We start from the raw sequence: 21,423 nt of genomic DNA on the forward strand, positions 1-21,423 counted from the left end.
GAGCTGTTTTGAAATGTGTGCATGTAGCTCTACAGGTGTCCCTGCACCTCAGCGTATTTCTGCAGTGAGACATCTTTGTTCAAAACCAAAATTTCTCAGCTGCACATAGTCTAATGGAAATGTTTTTGGCTAATTTTTTTGTTTGTGTGGATTCTTTGCTTGAATTTCTCTCATATTATTATACTCATGTTATTATGATTTCTCCCATATATAACAAATAATTGTAAAACCTTTCAAAGTAATCACACTGTCTTAGTTGAAATTCCCTCTGACGCCTCATGACAATAATCAGTTGCAGGTTTTAACACATCAGCTGATTCAATACTACAGTAATACGAAACACTTGCACTATTTTATATTTGATTCTCGTATCGGTGAAAACCATCCTTCCTTTTGGTCTGACAGATATTATCTTTAAAAATATTTTTTTCCTATTCCAGGCCGTTTCAGCACTGACATTAAACATCACATCAGGTAAACAACAATCTCTTTGATTATATTTAATATTAACCTTTACACATGGACCTCTTGTCCTGATCACAGATAGGCAGCATTGACCTACTGGGGATAGTTTTCAGAATAACAGCTGCTTACCCAAGCATGATAAGAGCGTGCAGACTGCACCCTGAAAGGCTCTGCCCTGGTTAAAACTGCAATCCTGTGGAAAATAAATAATTTTAATTTCTGTTCCCATCTCAGAACAAGATAGATCCAGCTGTGTTCCGCCTTCAAAAGTGGCTGCACATCTGACAGGTGAGATCATTTTTAATGCTGAAAATCCAAAACGTTTTTATCCACTTTCATCACTGATTACACCAGCCAGAATAAGCTGAGCAGCCGACAGGAAATCAGAAAATAAGAAATCAATTCAGTGGAGAAAACTGATGAAGAAAACACTATTTTCAGGCTAATATGCAGCCCTATGTACTCATACAAATTCATAATCTTGCTTAGATTATATGCTTAAATATTATAGCAGGGTATATTTCTTCTGTCTCTAATATTAATTCCAAAGAATTTCTTCCAATAAACACATTTTTTTTTTTTTTTACCAAAGAGAGGGAAAATTTTGTAAGTTTTTGCAGTTTATTAAACATGAATTTTACTGGTACATATGATGTAAATTAATTTAACACCAAAGCCTTAGACTGTATGGAAAAACCTTTGTTTTAATTTATAAGCCATAAATATTTCCAGTCAAGCCACATAATGAGAAATACGACAGGTCATGATAAGCCATTATCATCCACTTTGACTTAAGCTGCAAACAACATTGACTGAAAACAACTTTTCATGGCAGCAACTGTGCCACAGTCAGCGGGGGCAGACCATGTGGAAGGTGTTTGAAGGACCCAGGTGCGGACACAGACGAAGGAGGCAAAACTTTTACTGAACTCAAAGCGAGCCTTTATTAGGGCTGGTAAACAGTAAAGCAAAAATAGCCAAGCATAGCCTATGGCAATGACCTAAACAAAGAGCCTAAACTGGGAAACAACTAAGGACTAAGATAAACTAAGACTCTGACTGAACTGTAACAATGAGCTATGAACATGACACGAAAAAGCAAAGAACAGAATTCTGGACTGGACACTGTGGGAATTTACGACTGTGCGTGAATCCCCCCTGATATTGGTATGATCCGAGCTCAGGCACTAAGCGACTGAGCGAGAGGGCGGGGCAAACGGAGCCAACCATACTAAGGAGTAGGGATGGGTATCGTTTAGGTTTTATCCGATACCGGTGCCAAATCGGTACTTTTGAAATGGTACAGGTGCTCAAACGGTGTTCAAACCGGTGCTTAAAGAATGGAGAACACAAAATTGGTCCAAAAACCTCTCATATTCAGCTGGTTTTTTGTAAAAAGATAACAATGTTAGCCTTTTCTGCAGCTATGGGGCATATATGGTATCACTCTTGGCTGGAAGCAGTGCTTAAACAATGGAAAAAACCCAAACTTTGACCAAAACCTCTCATGTTTAACTGTTTTCCACTTTTTCTTTGGTCATTTTAGCCTTTTTGGCCAGGGTGAAGGGAGTATCTGCCATCAAACAAGAAGACAGCTGCATGTAGCTATGATGATGTTTGCTAGTTCACCTTACATGCATTAATGTAATAACGCGGTTAGCCTACTCAACGTAAATTACACACGAACAACATTAAGCTACTCACGCAGAGAAGAACGGCTGCTGCTGCCGTCATCATCCGTCATCATTTCTGCTACACTGGCAGGGCTAGGAGCCAGGACTCTCCTCTTCGTGTTTTTGGGGGATGTTGCTAACTCCGGAACCGATAACAGGCAACCCACCCGCAGTAGATGTGCTCGGTGTGAGGTCTCGCAGCAAGCTATCAAATACGGCGCATTTCTCGGCTTTTAAAAAAAAAACCCGCTATGCGTCGCCAGGTGTTTCATCGGATTCGAGGTGTTACCTCCTTTGACAGCATCACAGTATCAGCTTAAAGCACTTGTTGCTGCTGAGTTTGCATATTTTGCTGTGAAGTACAGCCAGACTTTTGACCGCTTCGCCTCGGACATTTTTAATCTGTAGCTCTGCTCTAAAAGAACGTACGTACCTGGCCCCGCCTACTATCCTCGGAAACGTAAAATGATTGGCTAGAAGTGTATCACAGCTCAGGAAAAAAAAGCACCGAAATAAAGCACCGAAATGTGCGCTGCTTTTCCGTCTGGTTACTACCGTTTATTTCAGAACCGGTGCCATCATGGCACCGGATACCGGTACCCATCCCTACTAAGGAGAGCTTAAGTTTGACCAGGTACCAAAGCAAATCATCCGTACCATACAAATAATGTAAATATGACGGTGTATCACGAAAGATTGATATCAAACTGATCACTTGACCCATATTACATTACTTGCTCTTCGAGCGAATCAACAAATGGATAAATAAAAGCCGAACAGCAATGCTGATTTTTTAGAGTCTTAGCTTACATTTCATATTTTCAGTTGTTTCCCTCCACGGCTAAACAAACTCTCTAAATCGGTTTCAGTTGTGTACTGATGAACACAACAATGGACATAAGGAGCTTCTTACAAAGAAAAAACTCAGGTAGATGTTATTTTATATATTATGCTTTGGATGTTGTTCAGTATATCTATGCAAAACAAGAGGAATTTCAGTACACAGCAGTATATTCACAGTTGAAACCAGATATTTACACTTTATGGAGAAAACATAAACACTTTTTTTTACTGTTAAACATCAATTTATCTAAAACTTTTGTTTTGGATAAATAAATGTTGAAATATCTTTTGAATTAGTTAAATGTCAGAATAAAAAGAGGGAGCTGTCTATTTTTTTTATCACTTTCATCAAATTTAGGAGTACATGTACACTAAGTTTATTGTTAATTAATAAGAAACTCCAGACGATTCCATTCTGAGCTGAAGAAGCTTCTGATAGGTTAGTAGAGTCCATGTGAGTAAATTGGTGGCACACCTGTGGATGCATATAAGGCAAAACACAGAGCCTGTTTCTGTGACATGGGAACATCCAGAGATGTCAACCAAAACACCAGGAAAAGAATTGTGGAGCTCCATAAGTGTGGCTCAAGTTTGAATACAATTTGGTGCCATTTACAATTAAGAAATACAGACAGTTTCTCTCTTTACTCTTAAAGTTAACAAATATGTTATTGATAAATAATATATTTATCAATCTAAAAAAATAAACATTTAGTCTGATTTGATGTTACAATTAAAAAAGTGTTTGTGTTTTGATCTGAAGAGTTTGTAAATATCTGGTTTCAACTGTATATTTGATGATTGTCAGCACAAAGAGGGAGGGAGAGGAGCAGAGAAGGAGAGAGAGAATGAGGACAGAACAGAGGTGGAACAAGAGCAGGTGAGACACACATGTTAGTCAAATGGTTGTTTACCAAAAGTATCACCGTATCATAGGTACTCATGTATCTCGTACCTAGTGTTTCTTTTTAGGTTTACTATTTTTCAAATTCTATATTTATTAAGTTCTGCAGGCTTGTTTGCACAACAAGGCTAAATAATTATATAAACTTTTCTCAATCTAAATAGTGGACTTTGGTAGAATAAAAAAAAATAAGTGTAGTGCAGGTCTATGATGATTTTTAGTGCTACTATCATCTAGTTCTGATTCTGGTTCTGTCTTGGTTAAGTCCCAAGTAGTCCTGATTTTGAACTGTTGTAGTCCTGTTTTAATTCCGGATCAGTTCTGGGTCTGGTTGAATTGGGGTTTAGTCCTCATGTCTTGATACAGCCCTGACTTTGTTCTGCCTTGCTGCTTAATTAAAAAACTAGTTTAAGGTGTCCTGTATATGTGATATATATTTTTCCCTATATGAAGTCATTCTTTTTTGAACAAAACTCAAAACAGAGCCAATTAATCTTTCAGTCATTTCTAACCCCCCCCCCCCCCCCAAAAAAAAAAATAAATAAATCCCACATGCATACTACCCTTTAGGGCTAAGCCCCGGGTGTTTCAAATGTCTGGCTCTGCCTCTGACTGGTACATGAAAGATTGTGAAAACACGACAGGAGCAGATTACTATGAACATGACCAGTAACAGAGTCTGAAAAACTATGAATCATGACATGTAGCTAGAGTGTCAGGAATGGTAACAGATGACATGACACAGACCGAATGAAACACAGAGACTAAATACCCACAAGTATGATTAGGAGAAGTGGAAACACGAGGGAGAACAGCTGACACACATGAACCTAATGACAGGACAGGGGACGTGAAACTACATAAGCTGAACAAGGAACACCGGACTCTTTCAAAGTAAAACAGGAAACATGGAGATTAGACATGACATGAACTTAACATAACCACACAGACATGATACATGTCAGGTAAGTGCATGAACCAGGGAGACTGAGTACAGGGGGAGTTGACAAAAGGAATTAAGAAACAAAGGCCTAAACAGCAACCTGGAAATTAACTAGATGAGCTAAACTTATTGATGGTGAGATGAAGCCTCATGATGAACTGAAGCTTTCCATCCAACTCGTCGACTCATGGTTTGAAGCATTGTGATGATTCATTTGCTCTACTGCGCCATCAAGTGGATGATTCAAGTGAAACAGGCCCTTTGATTATAATGATGTGATGTAAAAACCTCTGAACTGAATAAATGAATTGTTTTCATGTTTATTTATCCCGAATATTGTCTCAGTATGTCTGATACAAAAGAGAAAGTGGAAACTATCAGGACAGAGTTTTGGTATGATTGTGTAACTGTGTAATCATGCTTCTGTACATCTGGGAAATAACACAAACTAGTGTGTGGTGCTTCACTTTTTAATAAACTAAAAGACAGAAATCGGATTACAGGATCTGCAGTGTTGTTTATTTATATTATGGTACTTATCATTTGTGACATTTATTACTGTGTGCATACTTTATTAGGAGAGATGAGATTTAAAAAAAAATCTTCCTTGCTGGTTCCATCGAAGAAGAAATGCTCAAGTAACTATGTAGCACGTACGCAATCCAATTCCACGACACAATGTGATGGGGGAAATCAGCTGTGTTTTGCTGCCCATTTTATTTTGCATCTGGCGCGAACCGGCGAGCCACTTCCTGAATCAGTCACATGGTACGGACTGCCCGCGAAGCCTCTAACGTCACTGCTTACGTAATCAACGCAAACCTCCCCCGAGATTACCCGACGCACGCTTCGAAGCTTCGACATAAAGAACACATCACTAGCTAAACTGAAACTAGAACACCAGTGAATACAAAATGATGCCATGGCAATTACTGAGAGGTGTTTTGGTGGTGCTGTCACTTGGTGTTTGCTCTCTCTGCGGTAGAGTATCACTTCCTGTTAGTGATGGGATTTCCGGCTCTTTTTAGAGATCCGGCTCTTTCGGTTCGGCTCACTAAAAAGAGCCGGCTCTTTCGGCTCCGAACCGGCTCTTCAGGTTGTTTTGTTGCTTTAATTAATTTATTATTAACAATAATATAAAATTATGCACAAAAGGAATTACTAACGTAAAAACAAGTGGTTTTATTTATATATGTTTATATATAAATATATGCGGTGGCCCCTAGAGACAAAACACGTACAAACTCCAAAACACATTTCTAGCATGAACTGAACTTCCAAAGCAGAGCTACTAGATCACTTAAATTACACAATTGAAAGCATGTGTGTATTGTTTGTGTATTTATACACAGGCACTCATATATATATTCAAATAATTTTAAAAAAAGTTAATTTACCTGTTATTACCACACACCAAATCCGGTCATTGGTACTTGCTGGCTTGTGTAGCCACAAGATAACAAAGGCTCAACACTGCGCCCAGCATCCTGGAGCACTTCTGTTGTTCTTTTGTACGTGTTTTGAGTTTTTATGTGCTTCTGAGTTTTTATATGCTTCTGAGTTTTTACGTGCTTCGGAGTTTGTACGTGTTTTTACGTGTTTTGGAGTTTGTACGTGTTTTTACGTGTTTTGGAGTTTGTACATGCTTCAGAGTTCGTACGTGATTTGAAGTTTGTATGTGCTTTGTCTCTAGGGGCCACCGTAAATATACTTTTATTTATTCACTCCACATAAAATGTAATAAATAAATCATCTAATACAAAAATCAACTATTCACATTTCAAGTTTTAACTATTTACATTTTCAGCTTTTTCCTTTCACAAATTTAAAGTGAAAAGAACACAAAACACTGCAAACCACAACACAATTAAATATAAATTATAATATGAAAACTAAAAGAACATGCATATTCTCTGTCATATGGACCTGCATGAATAAACTTTCTCAATCCTTTATCATCTGCAACCGAAAATAGTTGTGGATGATTACTATACCTTTCTAATGTTGTTGTCCCTGCCTCTCTTTCTCTCTCTCTGGCTCTGTTCCTGTGCTACTGAGTGTAACTACCGCCCCTCCCCCCTCTGCCCAGCGTAAAGCACAAGGCTCGCGTGCAGAGTGAAGCGGAAAAAAAGTGCGAGAGAGAGGCTGAGAGAAAGAAAAAAAAAAAAAAACCCACGTGACGGCTCGCGATAAGGAGCCGGCTCGCGTCGTTCACGTCAAAGAGCCGGCTCTAAGAGCCATTTCGTTCGCGAACGACCCATCACTACTTCCTGTTCAAACACAGTGGTGTTTTTGAGTAGCTTATCTGCTTAGCAATTTAATTAAAAACTTTGACATTCTTTTTCATAATATAATCTTCACGTGCTTCATCCGAAGCACACTTTCTGTGTACCCACTACCTGATTTATAGCCAAAGTATTCACTCACTGTGTCTTTACTGTTTCGCTAGCTTAGCTTAGCTCGTAGCCGACTCGTTAGCACCATGGCTACTTCACCTGTCCTTTCTGCACTTTCCTGCTCATTGTGTCAGATGTTTAGTTACTCCTTGGTCTCTATTAGCAGTATTGATACTTGTAAAAAATGTAGCATATTTGCAGCGCTGGAGGCCAGGATTACTGAATTGGAGACTCTGCTTCGCACCCTTCATTCACCTGTAGCTAGCCAAGCCCCTGTAGCTGGTGCAGCCGAATATGGCGTAGTCCCCGCTAGCTGTTCCCCGGCAGACCCCAAGCAGTTGGTGAAAGAGGGTGGCAGGGTAACGGTGAGGAGGAAGCATAGTCCTAAACAGAAGCCCCAGGTACACCACCAACCTGTTCATGTGTCTAACCGTTTTTCCCCACTCGGCGACACACCCGCCGGGGGTCAAACTCTGGTAATTTGTGATTCTGTTCTCAGATGTGAAGCTAGAGACACCAGCAACCATAGTCAATTGTCTTCCAGGGGCCAGAGCAGGCGACATTGAGGGAAATTCAAAACTGCCGGCTAAGGGTAAACGTAAATTCATTAAAATCAAAATTCACGTCAGCAGTAATGACACAATCAGTATTGAATCGGTGTGTAACTTTGCCAAAACGATGTTGGACTGTAGTTTTCTCTAATCCCCTCCCCAATCAGACCAGGAGTGACATGTTAGACGGATATTCTTCTTAAATTGCTGGCTGTCTGAGTGGTGTCCCAGAAACGATGTGGGCTTCGTAGATAATTGGCAAACCTTCTGGAGGAAACCTGGTCTTGTTAGGAGACACGGCATCCATCCCACTTTGGATGGAGCAGCTCTCATTTCTAGAAATATAGACAAATTTATTAAACCCCCCAAAATATGACTATCCAGAGTTGGGACCAGGAAGCAGAGTTGCAGTCTTACACGCCTTTCTGCAGCTTCTCTCCTCCTACTACCCCCCCCCCAAAAAAAAATAAAAAAAATAAATAAAAAAAATAAAATCCCCATAGAGACTGTCAGCTCCCGAACAGACAAAAAACAAACTAAAAACCAGCAACAAACAACTTAAACATAAAAAAATCACAAAGAAAGAACAATACAGTATCCACATCTGAGCCAAAGAGTGAAACAGTGAAATGTGGATTATTAAATATTAGGTCTCTCTCCTCCAAGTCTCTGTTAGTACATGACTTAATAATTGATCAACAAATTGATTTACTCTGCCTTACAGAAACCTGGTTGCAGCAGGATGATTATGTTAGTTTAAATGAATCAACATCCCAGAGTCATTCTAACTACCAGAAACCTCGAAGCGCAGGCCGAGGGGGCGGTGTGGCAGCAAGTTTTCACACCAGCCTCTTAATCAACGAAAGACCAAGACAGACTTTTAATTCATTTGAAAGCCTGATGCTTAACATTGTCCACCCCAGCTGTAAAACTCAGAAACCAGTCTTACTTGTTATCATCTATCGTCCACCTGGGCCTTACAGAGTTTGTCTGATTTAGTTCTGAGCTCAGATAAAATAATTATTGTGGGTGATTTTAACATCCATGTAGATGCTAAAAAAGACAGCCTCAACATGGCATTTAATCTGTTATTAGACTCAACTGGTTTCTCTCAAAATGTAAAAGAACCCACCCACCACTTTAATCGCACTCTAGATCTTGTTTTAACATATGGCATAGAAACTGAACATTTAACAGTGTTTCCTGAAAACCCTCTCCTGTCTGATCATTTCCTGATAACATTTACATTTACAATAATTGATTACACAGCAGTGGAGAGTAGACTTTATCACAGTAGAAGTCTTTCTGAAAGCGCTGTAACTAAGTTTAAGAATATAATCCACCCACTGTTATCATCTTCAATGCCCTGTACCAACATAGAGCAGAGCAGCTATCTGAACGCTACTCCAACAGAGGTCGATTATCTTGTTAATAATTTTACCTCCTCACTACGTACGACTCTGTAGCTGTAGCTCCGGTGGAAATGCTCAAAGAAGTCCTGCCATTAATTAATGCTTCAATCTTAAATATGATCAACCTATCTCTAATGATCGGCTATGTACCACAGGCCTTCAAGCTGGCTGTAGTTAAACCTTTACTCAAAAAGCCATCTCTAGACCCAGCAGTCTTAGCTAATTATAGGCCAATCGCCAACCTTCCTTTCATATCAAAAATCCTTGAAAGAGTAGTTGTCAAACAGCTAACAGATCATCTGCAGAGGAATGGTTTATTTGAAGAGTTTCAGTCAGGTTTCAGAGCTCAGCACAGCACAGAAACAGCTTTAGTGAAGGTTACAAATGATCTTCTTATGGCCTCTGACAGTGGACTCATCTCTGTGCTTGTCCTGCTAGACCTCAGTGCAGCGTTCGATACTGTTGACCATAATATCCTATTAGAGTGATTAGAACATGCTGTAGGTATTACAGGTACAGCGCTGCAGTGGTTTGTATCATATCTATCTAATAGACTCCAATTTGTGCATGTAAATGGAGAGTCCTCTTCACACACTGAGGTTAATTATGGAGTTCCACAGGGTTCAGTGCTAGGACCGATTCTGTTTACATTATACATGCTTCCCCTAGGCCAGGGGTCTGCAACCTTTAGGACCCAAAGAGCCATTTGGACCCGGTTCCCACGAAAAAGAAAACACTGGGAGCCGCAAATACTTTTTAACATCTAAAATGAAGATAACACTGTATATATTGTTTTTTACCTTTATGCTTTGTGGGAACAACTAAGGTGTGTTGCTTATGAAATCCATGAAGTGCTACAGAGAAAATTACATTTTATTTATGTAATTAACACATTTTGAACTGTTAAAGAAATATAACAAAAGCAAAGACACCCAGCTGAACTAAAATGATCCATGTAGCAAACAAAAACTGTTGTGAGCCGCCACCCTCATATCGCCTTTGGGCTTTTGGAGCCTTGACCTGACTTTTAAAAAATAATTTAAAAGAAAAGCACTATGCTGCTGAAAAAAGAAAAATAGATATTTGAAATTTCTTCCTAAATATGTATCTAACCTGGTTAATGTGTGTGGCGGGGCGTGGTCTGCTGCGCCGCTGCAGGGGAGGCGGACGCACTTGAGCGGCACCCGCAATCACGCCTCACCGCCTTAACGTCTGTGCCATCTATGCTGTTGTTGTTGGTATGTGTCGGGCTGTGAGCTGAAAAGCTACAGCCGGCTGTATGCGTACAGCAACCGTGTGTGAAAAGCGGTCAATAAAGAGATGCTGAAAAGCATCTTCATGCAAACATCGTCGGGTCTGCCGTGATATGTTTACAATGGGACTTCTGCTCCTGAACCTCTGAACAGCAGGACTGTAAGCTGTCATCTGTGAGGCGTGAGCGGTGTTTGTTTTTAACATAGTTCACAGTGGAGCTGCTGACATAACGTGGATCCGAAGATCCATAATTGGCCTACCTGGGGTTGAAAGTCTCGATAAATGCACGGCGTTTCGGCGGGTAAACCGGCTTCTGCAAGTGTGACGCTTATTTTGAGCGATGAAAAAATAATAGAATATAATTTTATTTTTATATTTCAATATCACAATAATCTTTCAATTTAGAACTACAAGTTAAAAAAAGAACTAACATAAATAAAATATACTTCAGCTAAATACTTGTTTATTTCTAATTTATTTTCTCAAACTATGCGGCGCCCCACTTTAAGGACGAAAGAGCCACATGCGATCCCTGCCCTAGGCACCCAGCTCTATCTGTCCATGAAGCCAGATAACACACACCAATTAGTTAAACTGCAGGAATGTCTTAAAGACATAAAGACCTGGATGGCCGCTAACTTTCTGCTTCTTAATTCAGATCAAACTGAGGTTTTTGTACTTGGCCCTGAAAATCTTAGAAATATGGTATCTAAGCAGATTCTTACTCTGGATGGCATTACCTTGGCCTCCAGTAACACTGTGAGGAACCTTGGAGTCATGTTTGACCAGGACATGTCCTTCAACGCACATATTAAACAAATATGTAAGACTGCTTTCTTCCATTTGCGCAACATCTCTAAAATTAGAAATATCCTGTCTCAGAGTGACGCTGAAAAACTAGTTCGTGCATTTATTACTTCCAGGCTGGACTACTGTACTTCATTATTATCAGTAAGTCATAAAGACGCCCTGAAAAGCCTTCAGCTGATCCAAAATGCTGCAGCAAGAGTCCTGACAGGGACTAGAAAGAGAGAGCATATTTCTCCTGTTTTGGCTTCCTGTTAAATCCAGAATTGAATTCAAAATCCTGCTCCTCACATACAAGGTCTTAAATAATCAGGCCCCATCTTATCTTAATGACCTTGTAGTACCATATCACCCTATTAGAGCGCTCCGCTCTCGCTCTGCAGGCCTACTTGTTGTTCCTAGAGTATTTAAAAGTAGAATGGGAGGCAGAGCCTTCAGTTTTCAGGCCCCTCTTCTGTGGAACCAGCTTCCAGTTTGGATTCAGGAGACAGACACTATCTCTACTTTCAAGATTAGGCTTCAAACTTTCCTTTTTGCTAAAGCATATAGTTAGGGCTGGACCAGGTGACCCTGGATCCTCCCTTAGTTATGCTGCAATAGACGTAGGCTGCCGGGGATTCCCATGATGCATTGAGTTTTTCCTTTCCAGTCACCTTCCTCACTCACTATGTATTAATAGACCTCTCTGCATTGACTCATATCTGTTATTAACCTCTGTCTCTCTTCCACAGCATGTCTTTATCCTGTCTTCCTTCTCTCACCCCAACCGGTCGCAGCAGATGGCCCCGCCCCTCCCTGAGCCTGGTTCTGTTGGAGGTTTCTTCCTGTTAAAAGGGAGTTTTTCCTTCCAACTGTCGCCAAAGTGCTTGCTCATAGGGGTCATATGATTGATGGGTTTTTCTCTGTATCTGTTATTGTACGATCTACTGTACAATATAAAGCGCCTTGAGGTGACTGTTGTTGTGATTTGGCGCTACATAAATAAAATTGAACGAATACATTAAAACCCACACACTGGGTCACACGACCCAGTACAGTGACAAACTGTCTATTTATGTGTGTTTTTTTTTCTTAATCTCTACAGCTGGATCAGCTGCAGTTCATGAAAAGGCAGTGATGCGCAGGAATGTATCTGACCCTCTACATGGAATGATCGACAAAGATGGAGGGCTTATCATTCCGAAGGAGGGAAATTACTTTGTTTACTCCCAAGTTTCCTTCAGTGACAGCGGTGTGTTTCAGCACTCTGTTACACTTTCCAGAAAAAAGTATTTAAAAAACGTAACACTCATGCAATCGAGAAAATACCCCAAAGAAAGCGGATCAAACAGTTTTCTGAGTGGAACTTTTCATCTTTATGAACATGACAGAATTTTTGTGACTGTAAGCAACACCTCAAAGATTATACAAAATAACAGTTATTTTGGCGCATTTATACTCTAAATCCCACAGATGGATAAAATTATGTTATTTTTACAGCTTTTGTTTTCTGTGCAGCTTAATATCAGCAGGACGGGATTTTTGCATTGTTTTAAAGTTTACTCAAATGTGGATGAATTGTTTAGTCAAAACAAATAATTTCTGCTTGTGCTTGTTACACTTTTCTCCTGATGTTTAATTTGTTTGTCATGATGCCTGCAGTTCCTCTGTAAATGAATCTGCACAAGAATGAAATACGCTGGTAAATATGTTTGGATTAGTTAAACTGTTTGTCTCTATTTTTAAATTTCATTTTAATGCTTCCCTATTGTACAGTTTTGATTTCTTCTTTTTATAATAATTGTATTGTTTTTATACTTTGTTTACCACAGCATGAAAACATCTTTTGACTGATTGTTTATGTAAAAAGAGGTCGCTACAGTGAGTAGCTCCACCTGTTTAACCTGGCAGAGGATGCCAGAGGATATATCTGATAATGTACTTTGTTCTTTGTTAAGCAAAGTAACACAAGCCAAGCACTGTGGGGTTTTTATGCTTTTATTGTGCAGCTGTCTCATGTTATGTTTTCCTTAATGTGGTCAATCAGCATCTTTTCACTGCTCCGACCTCAGTTTTCTTTTTTTCTTTTCTTTTTTGAATAAAAAATAGATGAAAGACATAAAACCCAAAATGTTCCTCATTGTGACAAATCTTAAATTATTTATTCAATCATAACAAGTCCCCTAACTCAAGGGATGGCCCAGAGGTGTGTTTGCACATAACAGACAACATAGTATATATAAATTGTATCTTCGGGCACTTTTTTAAACAACAGTCTGCTATATAAGCACATAATTACTTCAAATTTGTTTAGTTAAACCTTCAAATTCCACATTTAAAAATTAAAACAGCAGCAGCAACATTACTGAAGCAATGTGAGATCATACTGACTTTCAAACTAATGAGAATAATTTTTTTAAAAAACTGTCTTTGCCTTTGCTATATCCACACAGATGTTTGTAAATGTTTTAATAATATGTGCCAATTATTTTCCCAGCAAAATGTAATGTTCAGTCGCTCAAGACTTTTGCACAATACCATCCTAAAATATATTAGTATAATTAGTCCCATCGTTTTTTTTAATCAGATTTCAGCAGTAAATATGAAAGACAGAAAAATATCAAACTTCTTCAATCTTAGTCACGGCCTATATGCATATGTTCATATCTCCACCACACGGTGTGCTTCTTGTATGCCTGACACAGTGATGTATTTCAGTGTGAAGGAACATGTTATATTTCTGTTTTCTCCTGAGAAGAATGAAGCAACGTTTTGCTGGTTTTGAAACCAAACCCAAAACCTGATGATAAAGGGGTCATGAGACTCTTTGAGTGAGGGGTGATTTCTTCTGTGGTTCATGCTTTGGTTTCAGTGTTTGTTGTGTTCATAATTTTGGAAGGAATCTCAGAAAAAAGGTATGTCTCTTTAAAAAGGATTTATTTTGCTTTTTGCAGTTGAAATTTTACACAGCGACTTCTATGTGAACCAACAGCATGTTTGACAAAAAGGATGACCCCCAAACGGGCTGTACAACATTATATAGTGAGACAAAAACATAGATTATAACAGCTAACTTCCTCCCGCATGGACGCAGTCTTGGTGTCTGCTCCGAAGCATCCTCATATCTCCATGACCTCGTCTGGTATCTGCTCCCTCCTCTGTAAGAGACAGAAAAGCGAAACACCTCTCAGCCTTGATAATCTAAAGCTATTATCCATTGTTCTTCTAGTGATTCAAAGTTGGTTTAGAATATCATATTCAGAACTCTCTGACCCAAAGACTTATTCTAATCATAATCTATGTGTGTAAGCGTGTTTGCAATTACCCCTCTGCACTCTAAGTCATTTCCTACAATATATCAGTCCGCACAGTAAAGCCGGACAAAGCTTATGACATTCAGAAGACTGAGCGCCAACTCATTATGAGCACATTTGCAGTAAATGTATGAAAATGATTATAACCACCTAATTTAGTAAAATAAATCAAACATTTTCAATCACAACAGTGTGGAAACAACTAGGTGTGTGTTAATGTTCACATCAAAGAATGAGAGCATCTCTCTGTTACAGACAAGCTAACCTCCCACCCTCTGGACCTTCTTCACTGAAACAACTTTACATGGAAGTGATGAAGAGGCTGCTGCTTTAGTTCCTTTAAACAAATGTATTTCCCAGAATCCAGTCTGTGTTTGTCCCTTTCTTAGACAAGACCCTGTCACCAGCCCAAGGGTTCAGTCCTCATCATTTCTGACTTCAAGATCACAATCTCTGAGTCAAAGCCCTCAGAGCCCAGCACAAGGGAACAGCTGACAGTCTTCTTAGAAAGGAAAATGATAAGCTGAAGTTGAGCTGAAGAGGCCAAAAATAAAAGTCTTTACACACAACAGATTATTGAAGACAGTTTAGCAGTTGAATAAAACTGACATTTTATTGTTTTCAATTTTCCAGTTTGGCAAAATCACTTTTTTAAAATAGTTGTGGAGGCTTTAAGCTAGTGCTTGTTAGGCATATACCATTAGATATTTAATTTATTTATTCAATTTATGGATTGATTCTTTACAGTAAAGCTATAGAGTAGGAGAACCACCTGAATTATTATAGTCTGCTACATTTAATGGTTGAAGAGCGCCCCCTGCTGTTCTGCAGACGCTCCTCATGCTTATGTTCATGTCTGGGTTGTTTTTATTTTCTTATTCCCAGATAAAGTTATGTATGTGTGTTTGTTGGGTGTATTTTATATTATATTGTTAAAATTCAAATCTCAGCAGCAAATGCTGTAGCTGAATATTTCTGTAATGGTATCTTCATGTTGTAAAAGAAACAAGAACTTCAAATACAAAACTGCAGCTCAGACTTGATCAATCGTTTATATCTTGTACAACAGGTCACATTTTAACTTTAGGACAAAAAAGCATGATTGTTTTTCTCAAACGGTAAATTTATTTCCTAGTAGCTAGAAAAAGAAGAAAGAATCATTCAGAAATCAGATCTTAAAATAGGACAAACAATGAATAAGTGAAAAATCTCTGAAAGCATTTGCTCTTTCTTAGTATCTTGGAACTATTAATGCTAGGACTTTTTACTGGTTTCAAAATGAGGCCAAAAACCTGTTGATAGAGGAGTTATATGCTCGTCCACTTTCAAGATCACTGGTAATATCTTCAGTGGTTCTTTCTTAGTAAAAAGATAAGGAAACAGCTTCTCAGTGAAATTGTGTTTGAAGGTGTGTATGAGTGTGTTGGCATCCAGATCAAACAATGAGAGCTTCCCTCTGTCACACTCCAGCTGAACTCTGAACCTCTGCAGCTTCTTCACTGACAAAAATTTATATGTGTCTAGTCTTGTTGCTACTATGTATTTTTCATCCTGGAAACATAATTGCCAGAAACCTGACAGTGCTTCTATCTTTCTCTCATAAGACTCATTTACAACACCAGAGGCCCAAAATCCTTCTTCTCCAACCTCAACATCCCAAATGTGAGTCCCTGAGTCGAAGCCCTCAGAGCCCAGGACAATTTCACAATAGTGACATCTCTCTGGATTATCAGGAACCTTCTGTCTCCCTCCAAGACTCACACTGGTCAGATCTTCAGATAGGATGAGTTGTGGATGAGCTGTGTTTGGATCCAGAATCACAGGAGTGTAGGAGACCATCTTCTCCTTCATCTTATTCCAGATGTTGTAGGTCAGGTTGCCCAGGTGTTTGGCCATATCTATCAGAGCTCCTGAGTCCAGCTGTGGAACATCCAACAGGGGGCGCTGCTTGACTCTGTTGACTGCAGCCCTGTAGTTGTGGAGGAATGAGATGTTTCCAGCTCTCAGTTCCTTCTCTGTGGCTCTGATTGTTTCTGAAAGAGTTTTTATCCCTCTACTCAGAGACTCAATCTTCTCCTCCATTTTTCTTAACTTCTGCTTTTCTTCCTGCCTCAGAGCAGCCAGCCTGGCCTTCTCTTCCTTTTGTAGAAACTGCTGAAGCTTTTTAAACTCCTCCTTTATCTGCTTCTCCGTCTGCTGTGCCTGGACTTTTATATGTTTTGCTATTTGATCAAACTTTCCTTTGACTTGTTCAAACACCTTCAGTTTATCTTGTAAGGGCTTCAGGTGTTTCTGAAGCTCCTCTCTGTGATCCTGGGCAGCTTCTTCAGTTGGGTTGAATCTGTGGTATTTGTGTGCTTTTGAATCTCGACAGACGACACACACCGGCTGCTGATGATCCAAACAAAAAAGTTTGAGTTTCTCATGGTGCAGACTGCAGAGAGGCTCAGACACTGCAGAAGCTTTTTTATCTCTCTGCAGTAAGAAAGCCTCACACAGGTTCTTTAACACCAAGTTACGGGGCGGATCATTTGACAGGTTTGTCTTCTTACAAAGTGGGCAGTTGTGTTCTAGATTCTTGCTCCACCACGTCTGCAGACAGAATCGACAGAAGCTGTGGCTGCATGACAGGATGACAGGATCTCTATAGATGTCGTGGCAGACGGGACAGGAGAGATCATTTTCCGACTGAGAAGACATTTTGTTCTTGAGTAACAACAATGAAAACAATGAGGCGTCCACTCAAGAAGTTTCTTCAAACTTACTTTCCCTTCTGTAAAACTTCTGTTTGTAACATTGAATCAGCAGCATCGTGTTGAAGTGTCAGTATCCTGATATTCCCTGTATTTCAGTGTTCCCGTATCCTTCTTGCTGTCGTTGAACGTCCTCTCTTTTCTAGCAAAGAATCTAAATATATAGTCCAGAAAGTGAAAGTGTCACGGTGAATGTAATTTGACACCAGTATGAGCAATGAATGAGGAAGATGCATACTTAAAAGGGTGTGTGATTCATTTCTATATGGGGTGGAGAGAGGTGTTGTAGAAATGTCAAATAAATGGTGGTGCATGAAACCAGGTTGTCTTTATTACTTTTATTTAATTTTGTAAGAGGTTCAAAGAACAGTACAGATTATGGCAACACTTTGCATGTTTTTGGTAAAGTTATCTACCAAAGTCACAGGATGCCATTAGAACACTGAGTTATAAAAGGTAACTGATATGTCAACATCTGAAGGATTACATGAGCACAGAATATGTTAACATGAAGCATTTCATTCAGCAAGTTAGCCTGACAAACAGAAGAAGTCTCCTGTTACAAAGGGTGCAAACAAAGAATACACACAGGCTATCAATGCTGACAAGAAATTATAGCATTAAAAATAATTTCAAACACTAAAGCATAAATAGGGCCTAACAGTTGTGTTTTTAAAAAAGAAACACCAAAAACAAGGACCAACATAAAAAGGTCAATGTGCTTAAGTAACTTGAAGAGAAAAGGAGACAGATTAGTGGTTACTGCTGCTGCAACATGTTTTTGCATCGTAACAGAATAGAAAAAGCAGCCTCCTGCCAATCCTGTGTTCAGGTTTGAGAAAATCCAATAAAAGGAAATTTTTGTAAAAGGAAAGATGCTTTGTTTTGCTTGTTGATATACTTAACTGTAGATCACCTATGAATCATTCAAGCATACAGTTAGGTCCATTAATATTTGGACAGAGACATTTTTTTTCTAATTTTGTTTCTGTACATTATCACAATGAATTTTAAATTAAACAAGTCAGATGCAGTTAAAGTGCAGCTTCCAGCTTTAATTCAATGGGTTGAACAAAATATTGCATAAAATGTGAGGAACTGAAGCATTTTTAACACAATCCCTTTATTTCAGGGGCTCAAAAGTAATTGAACAAATTAAATACCTGAAAATAAAACGTCCGCTTCGTTACTTGGTTCAGGCTGCCATGCCTTCACTGCAGTGGCAGCCTGAAGTTTTCTTTCTCACTTTTTTTTTGTTTGGTGCCAGTTTTATTGCAACACTTGAGAGCAGTTCTGTCTGGCTCAGCAGTCGTACTTTTAAGCATGTATGTGACATCTACGAGGAGTTCAAATAACTTAATGTTATTTTCAATCAACCTAGCCTCTGTACTGAACAGTGGCAAGTTACAGTTGTCATAGTAGATCCGAGTCCTCTCTGGCACACAGGACGGGTTAATCCTGTCGCTCTTGTTCGAAAACCTGCCCTTCCTAATTCCAAATTCCTCCGGGAGCCCCTGTGTTGACATACATAAATGGCAGCCTGAAGTCTTGAATTCATGGAAATCACCAGATGCTTGGTTTCCTCCTTTCTAATGCTCTGCCAGGCCTTTACTGCAGCAGCTGTCAGTTGCTGTTTGTTTGTAGGCCTTTTTGCCCAAAGTTTAGTCTTCAACAAGTGAAATGCTCAGTTGGGTTAAGACAAGGTCGTAGATTTGGCATGGACGGAAGGGACATGTCCCCACCAATATCCAGCGATTACTGAATTGTCCCCACCAATAATTTGATCTCTTCGAGTAAAGAAAAAAAAACCCGATAGAAAGAAAAAAAACGATCTCATTCACCCAGCGGTGCAGAAAGAGTTAAATTACGTTCTCTACTGGAGTCCTACCTCATGTGACAAAAGTATGGCCAATGTGATTGGCTGTGCCTTTCAGGGAGCTCTGTTTAGTTTTAGCAGCGGCAAGCCTGCGCGAGTGCAAGGAGGAGAGGAGGATGGCAGCACAGAGGAAGAACCTGCATATAAGAAAGTATTTTTCAAAGAAACCTAGTGTGCAGACCCTGAATTGGGACACAATCATAGTCTATTCACACATGAAAACTTTAGACTAGAGATGCTCGAATCATGAACGAATCGTTCAATACTCGAGAATCACTTTACTGACTCATGAATCATGATTCACAAGCCCAACTGACTCACTGACTCATCCCTGTTGCTGTCAGCAGCAATGTATCTAGCTTATAATTAAAATTGTGGAGAAAAACACAACATCCAGTATCTTAACAAAAGAAATTCTGCTCTGAACTGGAAGAAAAAACCCTAAGTAGAAGCTCACATTAAGAAAATAGAGATTGAAAATGTGACGTCATTCAGGGGCAAAACCGCAAAGGATTCTGGGAACTCATGGCAAGCGGTACTAGCGCACACAGGCTTTCAATTGAAATCAGTACCAATTCAATTGAAATGGTCCTGTACCCATCCGTGGGTAAACTGTACCTGGGCTTGTTGCAGTGACCTGAAGTTACTAAACTTCATGAGTGTATGCACTCACTCCAAGAACCGTATAATTATAAATATGAGCGTGGTGAAAGTGGGCAGCACGCTAACGTATTTTGTCCACTCTGTGTGCTCGTAAGGGTCTGACCCTTTCACTCCTTTGATTTTTTTCCTCGTGTCTTTTCTTTGCCTTTTCGTCGAGTCTGTCTTTGTACGGACTGGCATTGTTCTCCTTCGTTTTGTACATAACTTTTTGGGGGGCAAAGAAAAAGCAAGAAGGTTTTGGAACCGGAGAATGAACGTTTTGCAGTGCCGCAAATGCTTGCATTTGATGCCGTACTTTATGGGCTCAAAATGTGGTCATAAATATTTTGTACTTGTAAATCAGTTTTGTATGTGTAAAAAAGATTTGTGTGTGGACCAAAAAAAAGCCTGCAAGTTACAAGTACGAATTTTGACCCTATTTTTGTTCCTTTCATCTGATTGATCAATGTCATGTCAATCACAAATGTAACAATCCAATCAGAGAACAGATGGGTTTGGCTGTCGGATGGGTGCTTTTTTGAACTGCAGGTCCTTGAAGGGTAATACAGTTTGAAGCTGGAGGATCTCTATATAAATATCCGATAGCAGCTAGGTCCTATGGGCTCAAAATGTGGTCATAAATATTTTGTACTTGTAAATCAGTTTCGTATGTGTAAAAAGAATTTGTGTGTGTGTAAAAAAGATTTGTATGTGTAAAAAACATTTGTATGTGCGTAAAAAAGTAGTAGCATTTCTAATTTTGATTGAAACTGTCAGAGAAAACGGCAGCCTCGAGCAAGCCAGGATATTAGTTTACAGAGGCTGTTAAAATTATATGTTTAACGTTAAAATGTCGGTGACACAATTTTATCCTAATGGCACTGACATATTCATAGGGTTAATTTTTGAGACAAAATATCATGAGGTAGTTTCAGTTATTTCAACCCCCCCCCCCCCCCCACATGCATACTACCCTTTAGGGCTGAGCCCCGGGTGTATCAAATGTTTGCCTCCGCCTCTGATGCTCATCCCTTTATGAGTACATACACATCTTCTGATGTCTGCTTCTGACAGGATGTCACAAAGCTCCCGGCATCTAAAACTGGTTTCTTGGAAATAACACTTCACAATATCAGTTCACTGTACCCACATGACCTCCACATGGCACCAGACCTCAATCTAATAGAGCACCTTTATGGTGGAAGGCTGCAGATCTACAGCAACTGTGTGTTTAATGCAGCATTGATACAGCATTTGTTTACACTGTCTATTATTTATTTCTTGTATTTTTTTATGACTTCTAGTATTTGACAACATCTGTTGGATGTTGAAAGTCATCTTGTTGGTAATAAGAACTTAAGCAGAACTGCAGCTCTGAACGTCTGATAGATACACAAACATCTCTCTTCACAAAAAACATTCAATTATATTCACTTCAGTTCATTTTTATTTATACAGCACCAAATCACAAACACAGTCACCTCAGAAACATTGTAAAGTAAAGACTTTGTGATAATACAAATTATTACAGTAACACTGAAGACTTCCAGGAGACTGAATACAAGATTGCTTTGTTTCATTATAAGAACTTTTATTTCTCAGTTGCTTTGA

At 39.3% G+C, this 21,423-nt stretch overlaps 1 protein-coding gene across 1 annotated transcript; it reads right to left on the reverse strand.

The window, feature by feature from the left end:
* Nucleotides 1–15,795: 15,795 nt before the first annotated feature.
* Nucleotides 15,796–17,241, reverse strand: LOC308402778 (E3 ubiquitin-protein ligase TRIM35-like; the record flags this gene model as incomplete). Its single annotated transcript, XM_080891874.1, has 1 exon — nucleotides 15,796–17,241. One exon carries the CDS (start codon nucleotides 17,239–17,241, stop codon nucleotides 15,796–15,798), a length of 1,446 nt encoding a protein of 481 aa, XP_080748000.1.
* Between the last annotated feature and the right edge of the window lie 4,182 nt (nucleotides 17,242–21,423).

Source organism: Rhamphochromis sp. 'chilingali' (genome assembly GCF_963969265.1).
Source record: "Rhamphochromis sp. 'chilingali' genome assembly, chromosome: 9".
Taxonomy (NCBI): domain Eukaryota; kingdom Metazoa; phylum Chordata; class Actinopteri; order Cichliformes; family Cichlidae; genus Rhamphochromis; species Rhamphochromis sp. 'chilingali'.